This window comes from Schistocerca serialis, chromosome 7, assembly GCF_023864345.2.
Source record: "Schistocerca serialis cubense isolate TAMUIC-IGC-003099 chromosome 7, iqSchSeri2.2, whole genome shotgun sequence".
Classification (NCBI taxonomy): domain Eukaryota; kingdom Metazoa; phylum Arthropoda; class Insecta; order Orthoptera; family Acrididae; genus Schistocerca; species Schistocerca serialis.
In genome coordinates, this window is record NC_064644.1 from 605,396,761 (window position 1) to 605,409,033 (window position 12,273).

Genomic DNA, 12,273 nt, shown 5'->3' on the forward strand with positions numbered 1-12,273 from the left:
TAACCATGACTTTACCGGCTGAGGGTATGGCTTTAAACTTTTTCTTGGTAGGGGAGTGGGTGTGGTGCCACTCCATTGATTGCCGTTTTGTTTCAGGTTCGAAGTGATGAACCCATGTTTCATCGCCTGTAACAATCTTTGACAAGAAATTGTCACTCTCAGCCACATGACGAGCAAGCAATTCCGCACAGGTGGTTCTCCTTTGCTCTTTATGGTGTTCAGTTAGACAACGAGGGACCCAGCGGGAACAAACCTTTGAATATCCCAACTGGTGAACAATTGTGACAGCACTACCAACAGAGATGTCAAGTTGAGCACTGAGTTGTTTGATGGTGATCCGTCGGTCATCTCGAACGAGTGTGTTCGCACGCTCCGCCATTGCAGGAGTCACAGCTGTGCACGGCCGGCCCGCACGCGGGAGATCAGACAGTCTTGCTTGACCTTGCGGCGATGATGACACACGCTTTGCCCAACGACTCACCGTGCTTTTGTCCACTGCCAGATCACTGTAGACATTCTGCAAGCGCCTATGAATATCTGAGATGCCCTGGTTTTCCGCCTAAAGAAACTCGATCACTGCCCGTTGTTTGCAACGCACATCCGTTACAGACGCCACTTTAACAGCTCCGTACAGCGCTACCACCTGTCAGAAGTCAATGAAACTATACGAGACGAAGCGGGAATGTTTGAAAATATTCCACAAGAAATTTCCGGGTTTTTTCAACCAAAATTGGCCGAGAAAAAAAATGTGTTGCATTACTTATTGAACTGCCCTCGTATTAACTGCTGTAAACAGAAAGAGGAAAGGAGTGCAAGTTCTAGTGGTAAGCAGAGATGGACATTTCCCAGATAAATTATATCTGGATAATTATTTGAATAAGTAGGTCATCCAAACAAATTTATTTATGAATAAATTATTTGTAACTCAACAAGTAACACAGAATGCCACTGTGTTTTCTTTGTTTACTTCCTGTACCAAATTCTGTGAATAATGTTAATTCTCTTGGCTCTGTGCAGTTTCTGTTTGATAAATAACTTATTAATGGACTACACATAAATGTGCTTCAGTGGATCAGTAGGTTAAGTTCTAGATAACTGCTGAAGTCGTAGCTTAGTGCCTTCTTTCAGGGGCTTGCCACCATCTGTAATAAAAAATTGAGTGAAATTGGCCGGCCGAAGTGGCCGAGCGGTTCTAGGTGCTTCAGTCTGGAGCCGTGCGATCGCTGTGGTCGCAGGTTTGAATCCTGCCTCGGGCATGGATGTGTGTGATGTCTTTAGGTTAGTTAGGTTTAAGTAGTTCTAAGTTCTAGGGGACTGATGACCTCAGAAGTTAAGTCCCATAGTGCTCAGAGCCATTTGAACCATTTGAGTGAAATTTTCATCAATAGATGTTGAAAAGACTTAGTGCACAGAACTAATTGTTCTGAAGGAGAAAGATGATGTAGAAATAGAGAAAAAGAAGGGGGAAAAGAAAAAAAGATTTTGCATTCAGTCCCCCACTGATTCTACTGTTTTTTCTGTTACTCGTCACTTCTTTCAACCCTGACAATGAAAATAATGCCAAGTCAAGCAGCACCGTGTTTTAAGAAACATGTTGAACTCTAGATCCCTTTCTAACTGGCTGTGTAAATCATTTGAGAAGTGACAGGAAGTAAGGGCATACCACAATGCATAGGAAAGCACTGCAGTGTGCAAACCAACCTTCGGGTTGAGCACAGTTTTACTTCCAACCCCCCCACCCCCGCCCCCTCTCCCCTGCCTGTATGTGGATGTACTCTATACATAAGTAGCCAAAAATGAGAATGCAGCCAACAGAAGCTCTTAATCTGCAGCACTTTTCTCCATTATTCCATGATTGCTTACACTATTGGACATGGACATCTTATTGACATAATTATGTAGTGCTTAGACAAACTTAGAACTCAGTTACTAGTAACCAACATCAGTAGACTTTAAATCTCTAAAACTCCTAAGCATTTGTGGAATTCTGCTGGACATCCAAAGTGATCCAGAAGTGTTTTAGGATAAGAATATGGAATAATTTTTCAATCCGACATGTGTTTATCCTGCTGTGTAGAGCTTTGATATTCAAAAAAGTGTCAAGAGATAATTGAAAGATGTTATTCACCATTCTGCACCAACAGCAATTATAGCAACAATGTCTTACCCACAATTTAAAAACAATTAGTTCATCTTTACTACTGTCCATGACCAAGTGATGTGTATGTCAAGCTACAGACATATAGTTGTCAAATGAATGTCAAAGAAATCAGACCGCAAGTTATGAATTATATTAAGACAAAAAAAACCATCATTTTGAATGTGATTTGGTAAATGAAGCTAAAATGGAATCAAAATAAATTATTTGTGAAAAACTACAGCAGAGTTGACGTATTCTCAATTTTTGCTGAAGAAGATTGTGAGTTGAAAGTCATTTATTGTTATCATGAAATAAAGATGAATTCAGGAGAGAAATGCACCAATATCCACCATGCATGTATTTTCTATAATGTTAGAAATGCAAACTTTCGAAAATTATATAAGGTTTTTGATGAGTGATATTTGGAAAAGGATAGATTGCTGCTCATCATTTGGATGACACATTGAGTTTCAGCAAGACACAACAGAAAACTGTTACTCAGTTTTCAGCAAGAGCCTTCTTCACAAAAGAAAGCACAGACACATTCACACAAGCAAACACATGTCACGCACACATGGCTGCTATCTCTGGCCCCTCTGGCCAGAATGCAGTGGTGTCATGTAGAATGCAAGCAGTGGTCTGGATTGTGGCAAGGAGGGTGGAGGGATAGCAGAGTACAGGTGAGTCGGATACGAGTCAGCATTGCCTAGCAGAGTGTGCAAGGGACTAGATGGTAGCTGGACTAGGCTGTCTGGAGCAGCTTTGGGAGGCTGTGGGGGATTGAGGGGGAGGGGTTAATGGGGAGCGGAAAAGAAGACAGACAGAGAAGAGGCAAAAGATATGTGGGTAGACTGGCAGAGAGCGTCACATAATGAGGGTGAGGGGACACGAATTGGCAGTAGCTGTAGGACAAACGGGGTATAAACTGTTGGGTGGAGGGTGTGGGAACAGTACCTTACCCAAGTTGAGGGTGAGATACTTTCAGGTGTGGAAAATGTGTTGCAAGGGTAAATCTCATCTGTGTAGTTCAGAAAATCTGTTTGTGGAGGGAAGGATTCAGATGGCCTGAGTTGTGAAGCAGCCATTGAAATTAAGGACGTTGTTTTCAGCTGCATGTTGTGCCACAGTTTGGTCCATTTTGCTCTTGGCCACAGTTTGGCTGTGGCCATTCATGCTGGTGAACAGCTGGTTGGTAGTCGTAGCAATAAAAAAATTTGTCCAGTGATTGTAGCAAACGTTTTATATGACATGGCTGCTTTCACAGACTATCCTGGCGTCTGATGGGGTAGAATAAGCCTGTGACAGGACTAAAATATGAAGTGCTGGCTGGGTGGATTGGGCAGTTCTTGTATCTGGGTGTTCCACAGGGATGTGATCCTTGAAGGCATATAGTATGGGAAATCAGTTTATGGACTAGGTCTGTGAAGGGCTTTGTGAGACCTTCAGCATACTGGGCAAGGAAGTTATCGTCACTGCAGCTGTGCCGTCTGCAGGTGACCGGGCTGTAGGGGAGGAATTTTTTGGTGAGGTAGGATAACTGCTGTCAAAATGCAAGTACTGTTTGACAGGTTTCTGTGGACAGAGGTGTGGGTGGAGCCATCAGAGGGAAGGATATCAGCATCTAGGAGGCTGCCACGCTGGCTTGACAGAAACAGATGGGAGAGGTGTTGAGGGTGTGAGGAAATGAGGAGAAGATATGCTGGCCCTATGTCCATCATGAAGATATTATGAACGAACCTGAACTAGACCAGGGGTTTGGAATTTTGGGAGGCTAGGAAGGTTTCCAGTAGATCACTTATAAACAGGATGGCATAGCAGGGTACCATGTGTGTGCCCATAGTTGTGCTGCAGATTTGTTTCTTTCTATCCTTCTCATGATATTGTTGATATTCCTACCTGGACTTTCGATTCCATCAAGTTTCTGATAAGATGTTTGACAGAAAGTGTTTTTCTTGAAACTAATTTAAAAGCAACAAAAAATACATTCGTGTAATAAACATCAAATATTGGAGAAATAAATGTCATTGGATTTCAGATTTATGTACTGTTTGGAACACTTTTTGTTAACACATGAGAATAATATATTCACAAATAGCATATAATAATTTTTGTCTCCATTCATTGTTCGTCATTTGAATAAATTTTGCCCAGCTCTGGTGGTAAGCAAAGTGCATAGTGTGTATGCACACTGCATGCACAGCATGTATGTAAATCAATACAAATGCATGACGTCCACGTGACCATGAATGATTCACAGTCTGTGTGCCAGTGAATGCAAGAGCATGGCATCTATATGGCCAAGTTCAAACTTGTACATGGCCATGCAGATGGCACAGCAGGTGCTCCCTTGGTTGTTATTAGGCGAAGCAGCATCGGTAATCTTTGGTAGTGGCTGCCAAAGTATGTGAAATGTATTTGTATTCTCTCTTGCACACACTTGCAGTGCTCTAGTCAGAGCTGTGAGGATACTGCTTAAATGCAGCGATAGCCAAAAAATAGTATTATTTGCAGTTTTTTTCAATAAGTAGCCCAGGAGACACTCCTCTGCACCACTAAGGTTTTTGAAGAATGTTTTTTATCTGTTCAAGACATGTACATCTTACTCTTCCCTTTTTCTAATCTTTTGCTTTCTTGTAAAGAATAAAAGCTATGTAATTATGAAAAATAGAGATTCAAATATTTCCTTTTTTCATATTTTGCGTTTTTTCCCATTGCTGCTGTTGTTGCTATCTGAGCGCTTTGTAAACGTAAGGTGCTCTCTTATGTCTAATATTGTTAATATTCTTTGTTCTAAATTCAATGTGAAATCAGAGATATTTTTAGTCTGTAAGAGTGACTAGAAATTTCAAATTATCATTACATAATTTCATATTCATACTCACAAAGAGAAGTAACATTTATGGAAGTATTAATGCTCATGTCTTTCATTTTAACAGCTGCAGAAGAGAAGCCTTTACAAAAGAAGGAAAGTACGGCATCATCATGAAGAGCAGCAGTTAGTTCTAAAGATAAGTCTTTCTCAGACTAAGCATAGAATGAGAATTTTAAAACTGCAGCCAGCGGTGAAGGTAATTATTACTGACAATCATAAAATTTATTCTTACTTCAAATCATCTGTGTAAGTTACGAAACTTTGTCAGAGCATATCAGCTGAAATCTGAAACCTAGTATAAAATATGTACAGTTCTACTGTTGAAGCAGAGACTTAGTCCATTTTCATCTTACAAAGGAATGGTCCAATAAGACAATTTGAAACCTACCCTGAAATTTTTACACAGGAAGAAGACAACAAAAGAAACGCACTGCCAAAATTTTAGATGCTAAGAGGCAGTGCCCATTTTTTGTAAAAAATGTTGAAGTTACACATTTTTGCTGCACAAAGAACAACCTGTAACAGCGGTTTGTACAGTCCTTCCTGCCTAGTGCGCAACTTAACGAATCACTCGCGCAGTGCCACATAGTGGAATTATTCAGAGTTCACAGACAACTGGTTTACAATGGAACAAATGGAAGTGAACATGTGCGAATGAGCAATTGCAGGAAATTCGCTTCTATGTCGGTAGAATCATTTATATTAGAGGGAACAGAAGAGAATGCGAGGTAGCGAACATTGCCTATAAATGCTGTGTTATTAGTTTTTGGAGCTAATATTCAGCATACAGGATATAACTCTATCTTGTTAGAGCCACAGTGTGAAACTTTGCTATTCAGTGAGGATTATTTTGCATGGTGAGAGCACTGTTCTTGATGGAGTATGCAAAACGGTGCAAAGAAGGAAGAATGTAAGTGTCTCAATTTGTATGGGAGTGTGGCACGCATGGAGATTGTGCTCTTTTCACGGAATTACATCTCCACCTTACCTTAGCACTGCTTCAAAATTTTCCTCTTATGTTGGCTGCAATTTTTCCCTGGCTTCTCATTACCATTGAGGGGAAATTTATAAACAGAACACTAATTACCGACATCGATCATCATCTCAAGAGGTGACACAGCTAGCATTTCCACTATGCACGTAAGGTCTGATGGTCATATTCTTTTTTGTTTTTTTTTTTATTCTAAAACAAAAATGGTCTAGTGGCAAAGCACGCACTTCATGATCCAGAGAGCACGTGATCAAATCCCATTCAGACCACAAATATTTCACTATGATTCCAGCTTTGTCTCACTGATATTAGAGTGTACTAGCATTTTTCATTTTGTGAAGTGCACAGTTTTACATTTCTGATCATTTGAAGCAATTTTCCAATTTCTGTAGCACTTTGAAATTGTATTAAGATCTGACTGAATATTTATGTAGCTTTCTCTCAGAAAGTACTTCATTATAGATAAGTGCATCATCTTCAAAAAGTGTGAGGTTACTATTAATACTGTCTGCAAGGCATTAATGTACAACAAGAACAGCAAGGGTTCTAACATATTTCCGTGGGGCACATCCAAAATTACTTCTACATCTTATAATGACTCTCCATCCAAGATAACATGCTATGTCCTCCCTATAAAAAAATCCCCAGTCCAGTCATAAATTTCACTTGATACATCATATGATCAAATTTTTTACAATAAGCATAGGTGTGTTACTGTGTCAAATGCTTTTTGGAAATCAAGATATCATGCAGCTACCTGACTGCCTTGATCCAAAGCTTTTAGTATGTCCTTTGAGAAAAGTGCGAGTAGGATTTCAGGATTTCATGTTTTCAGAAACCATGCCGATTTGCCTGAAGGAGATCATTCTGTTCAAAATACTTCAGTATGTTTGAGCTCGGAACATGTTCCAAAACTCTGCAACAAATCAATGTCAAAGATATTGGACAGTAGTTTTGTGGATCTCTTCTATTAGCCTTCAGGTGATTTTTCCCAACCATTTGGCACAGTTTTTTGTTCAAGGGATCTACAGTAGATGATAGTTAAAAGAGGAGCTAACTCAGCTGCAAATTCAGTATAGTATCTGATAGGGATTCCATCGGGCCCTGGAGTATGTTCAGTTTTAATGATTTCAACTGTTTCTCAACACCACTGACACTAATACTCATTTCAGTCAACTTTTCAGTGGTATGGGGATTAAATTGGGGCAATTCTCCTGGATTTTACTTTGTAAAGGACCATTTGAAAACAGTGTTAAGCATTTCAGTTTTTGCTGTGCTACCCTCAATTTCAGTTCCTGTCTCATTTGTTAGGGACTGAACATTAACTTTGGTGCCACTAACAGCCTTTACATATGACTACAATTTCTTTGGGTTTTGTGAAAGATCATTTGACAATATTCTATTATGGTAGCCATTGAAGACTTCATGCATTACTGTCTTGACAACCAAATGCGTTTCATCATCTCTCTGTCTATATCCCTACTCTTTGTTTTGCACTTATTTAGAAATTTCTTTACAGCCATTATGATACTGTTCTACTGGGTATATATTGATCCAGTGCATGGTCAACTATTCTTTTAAACTTGAGCCATAGTTCCTCTATGTGCTCCTGCCCCGTGCTGGAAGTTTCAAGTTCCTCATTGAGATTTGACATTACTGACTTTTATCTAGTTTAGTGAACAGATACACCTTTCTGCTTGTCTTAGTTGCCCTTTGTACTTCGGTAATCATTGTTGCACAACTGCATCGTGATCGCTGATACCCTTTTCGATGTGGACATTCTCAAACCAATGTGGACATTCTCAAAGCAGTAAGGTCTATTTGTTGCTATTAGATCCAATATATTTCCATCATGAGTGGGGGTCCAAACTCTCTGTCCTAGGTAGTTTTCAGAGAATGAATTTAGTAATGTTTCACAGGATGTCTTTATCGCCCCTACCCCTAACAAAACTGTAATTTTCCCAATTGATTGTTGGATGATTAAAGTCCCCACCAATGATTACATTATGATTGGGAACTTACATACAAACGAACTTAGGTTTTCTCTCAAGTTTTTGGTTACCTCAGGAGATGAGCCTGGTGGGCGATAGAAGAATCCAATTATCACGTTATGGCCACCTCTGATACTGATTCTTGTCCAGACAGTTTAAAATGAGACTTCAGTTTCTTTCTTGGTGAATTTGAGTTTCTTGTCTACTGCAGCAGATACACCATCTCTATTTCCCATTAGCCTATCCTTCCGAATACACTTAAATTTCCCCCAAAAAATGTCACTCTAATCAGTAGGGACTGGAAAATGTAGCATCTATTTTTGGCAAAATTCGCGTCTATTTGTGTCAATATTCACATCTGTTTTCGGCAAAATTTGCATCTATTTTTTGTGTCTGTAAATAATTAGATGCACTAATATAAAAGGTTATCACACTTCATGAGTGAAGATGAGCAAATCCTTAGTTCTTTGAAACTGACTGTTAAAAAAAGTGCCGATTGGGAACTTTTTGACTGGATCGTTTGCTTTTGCAAAAACTTCAACACCTTTCTGTTTCGAGGTGGTCTTTGTTTTTTTGGTTTGGCAATATTTAAGCTTTCAAGAATGATTGTTCTGTTGAAAAGCATTTGCATTTTCTCACCAGTGAACTGAATGTGTTGCTGAATTAAGGTGTTTCTGGACATGACTTGCCTTTTCCCATCCAATTCAATGATTACAAAATCTGCAGACTATTAATTTCAACCTTTCGTGGGCATTCATAGCTGTGTGACCCATGCTTAACAACACAACAAATTAACCTGACAGGATATTTAACATTTTTACATTAGAGGAAGGATTTCAGCACAGTCAAAAAAAATTACAGATTTCATTTTCCAGCTATTATAGTGGAGAGTGCAGGCACTATTGGCTGTAGTGGCAGACAGCCGTGAGTGTAAACAAACTAGAATTTTGACCTCCAGATGGGAGAGGAGAGGTGCAGGGAAACAAGCCCCACCTCCCTTTAGCTGGGCAGCAGCCTACAGCAGGACTGACACATTGTTACAGGGTTCACTGTGTTGAAAGGGTGGTAATCGAAATCCATGATAAACCAGGATTGATCACTTCACTTTTTTCAAAATAAGAAAAGAAAACCACAAGCAACACACAACACAGGGATACGGGGATGGCTACTGCACAATTTCTTGCTTGTTGAGGTTAACAGAGCATTGTTAACAACATAGTTCAGGCCTGACCTTTAGCGTTATTCGATGCAACCACAGTTCAAAACATCCATCCCTTAATTTTCCTTGTTAAAAGTTTTCGCATTTTACCATCTTTTGAGCTCTGAGTAACAAACAAATGTATCCATTCCGTTGTCTAAAATGCTGAATTCCCACAGATGAGTACTACTACATTGTATTACATGGCGTGTTTCTAAAATAGACCATTCAACCATCCACAGTTGGCATGGTGCCAGATCATTGTGTGCAGTGGTACATCATTGCATTCGTACACTTTTTATTTTGCAAACAGATTCTTACGTGCATTTGCCACATGATATTCAATGCCAGTAACTGAAAATTGGTTACATTTTCGATATTTATATGCAGAAAATAAAGCTATATAAAACGATCGCTGATAAAATAGTTCGTACGTATACAATTCCCTATGAAATAGTGTCTATTAAGTAATTTTCTGTTTTCACATTTTGACGCAGTATTCATTTCTATTTTGCATTTATCAGAAATTCGAATTTTTCTGGTTCCTAGTTATCAGTTTCAGTGTTGGGTTTTGGTTGATTTGGTGGAAGAGAGCAAACAGCGAGGTCATCGGTCTCATTAGATTAGGGGAGGAAGTTGGCCGTGCTCTTTCAAAGGAACCATTTCAGCATTTGCCTGAAGCGATTTAGGGAAATCATGGAAAACCTAAATCAGGGTGGCCGGAAAACCTAAGTCAGGATGGCCGGACGTGGGATTGAACCATCGTCCTCCCGAATGCAAGTCCAGTGTGCTAAACATTACGCCACCTCGCATGATCAGTTTCAGGTTTCAACCAGTTCATTTAAGAATGGACTACTCAGTTTGTATATTTTGCTTATTTTTTTTTTTCATAGTTCCGCACAACTTCTTCCTGTTTTCTCGACTGAGCTGTGTTCAGTTTTTCAAGGCCTATCCACTCTGCCAACTTATAACTAAATCTGAGGGAGTGTGATGGGTAGGTTCCCTTGTAAGTAATATTAATCTTGGTAACAATTGTATAGCCTAGTAGCCAATTTAATCTGCATAGTAATAGCTACTATAACCTTTCCATGGGATATCCTTTATGACTCAATAAATAATTGTCAACAGTCCCTTCAATAAAGAAAGTAAACTGTAACTGAACTTAATTGGAAGTTTACTAATCAGTCTTTGCCTTATTGGTAATCAGAATCTCTTCATTGTACAGCCCATGGCAAGCTCACATGTTACATTTTAATTAGTTAGGGTGATATTCAATATCATCTCTGAAGTCAGATTCTGTAATGTTTAACCCTGAATCACCAATAATTATTGAATCTTGTAAAAGAGATGACCAATGATGAAATTAAGACTCGAAAAACCCAAAAGTACTTTAAATTGTTTCACCCTGTACGAGGTAGTAGTTTATTTTCTTTATACTCTCTAGACCCCCCACCCCCATGAACCATGGACCTTGTTGTTGGGAGGGATGCTTGCGTGCCTCAGCGATACAGATAGCCGTACCGTAGGTGCAACCACAACGGAGGGGTATCTGTTGAGAGGCCAGACAAACGCATGGTTCCTGAAGAGGGGCAGCAGCCTTTTCAGTAGTTGCAGGGGCAACAGTCAGACTGATTGACTGATCTGGCCTTGTAACACTAACCAAAACAGCCTTGCTGTGCTGGTACTGTGAATGATTGAAAGCAAGGGGAAACTACAGCCATAATTTTTCCTGAGGGCATGCAGCTTTACTGTATGGTTAAATGATGATGGCGTCCTCTTGGGTAAAATATTCTGGAGGTAAAATAGTCCCCCATTCGGATCTCCGGACGCGGACTACTCAAGAGGACGTCGTTATGAGGAGAAAGAAAACTGGCGTTCTATGGATCGGAGCATGGAATGTCAGATCCCTTAATCGGGCAGGTAGGTTAGAAAATTTAAAAATGGAAATCGACAGGTTAAAGTTAGATATAGTGGGAATTAGTGACGTTTGGTGGCAGGAGGAACAAGACTTTTGGTCAGGCGAATACAGGGTTATAAATACAAAATCAAATAGGGGTAGTGCAGGAGTAGGTTTAATAATAAATAAAAAAAATAGGAATGCGGGTAAGCTACTACAAACAGCATAGTGAACGCATTATTGTGGCCAAGATAGACACGAAGCCCACGCCTGCTACAGTAGTACAAGTTTATATGCCAACTAGCTCTGCAGATGACGGAAAAATTGAAGAAATGTATGACGAAATAAAAGAAATTATTCAGATAGTGAAGGGAGACGAAAATTTAATAGTCATGGGTGACTGGAATTCGGTAGTAGGAAAAGGGTGAGAAGGAAACGTAGTAGGTGAATATGGATTTGGGCTAAGAAATTAAAGAGGAAGCCGCCTGGTAGAATTTTGCACAGAGCACAACTTAATCATAGCTAACACTTGGTTCAAGAATCATAAAAGAAGGTTGTATACATGGAAGAAGCCTGGAGATACTGACAGATTTCAGATAGATTATATAATGACAAGACAGAGATTTAGGAACCAGGTTTTAAATTGTAAGACATTTCCAGGGGCAGATACGGACTCTGACCACAATCTATTGGTTATGAACTGTACATTAAAACTGAAGAAACTGCAAAAAGGTGGGAATTTAAGGAGATGAGACCTGGATAAACTGACTAAACCAGAGGTTGTACAGAGTTTCAGGGAGAGCGTAAGGGAACAAATGGCAGGAATGGGCGAAAGAAATGCAGTAGAAGAAGAATGGGTAGCTTTGAGGGATGAAGTAGTGAAGGCAGCAGAGGATCAAGTAGGTAAAAAGATGAGGGCTAGTAGAAATCCTTGGGTAACAGAAGAAATATTGAATTTAATTGATGAAAGGAGAAAATATAAAAATGCAGTAAATGAAACAGGCAAAAAGGAATACAAACGTCTCAAAAATGAGATCGACAGGAAGTGCAAAATGGCTAAGCAGGGATGGCTAGAGGACAAATGTAAGGATGAAGAGGTTTATCTTACTACAGGTAAGATAGATACTGCCTAGAGGAGAATTAAAAAGACCTTTGGAGAAAAGAGAACCACTTGTATGAATATT

General features: G+C 39.6%; 1 protein-coding gene across 1 annotated transcript in view; it reads left to right on the forward strand.

Annotated features, from left to right (window-relative positions):
• Window positions 1-12,273, forward strand: part of LOC126412131 (fibrillin-2-like) — a 675,186-nt gene that overhangs the window by 657,249 nt on the left and 5,664 nt on the right. The window contains exon 55 of the mRNA XM_050081574.1: window positions 5,077-5,208. Within this exon, the coding sequence (XP_049937531.1) occupies window positions 5,077-5,208 (132 nt within the window). The remainder of the gene's footprint in view (window positions 1-5,076; window positions 5,209-12,273) is intronic.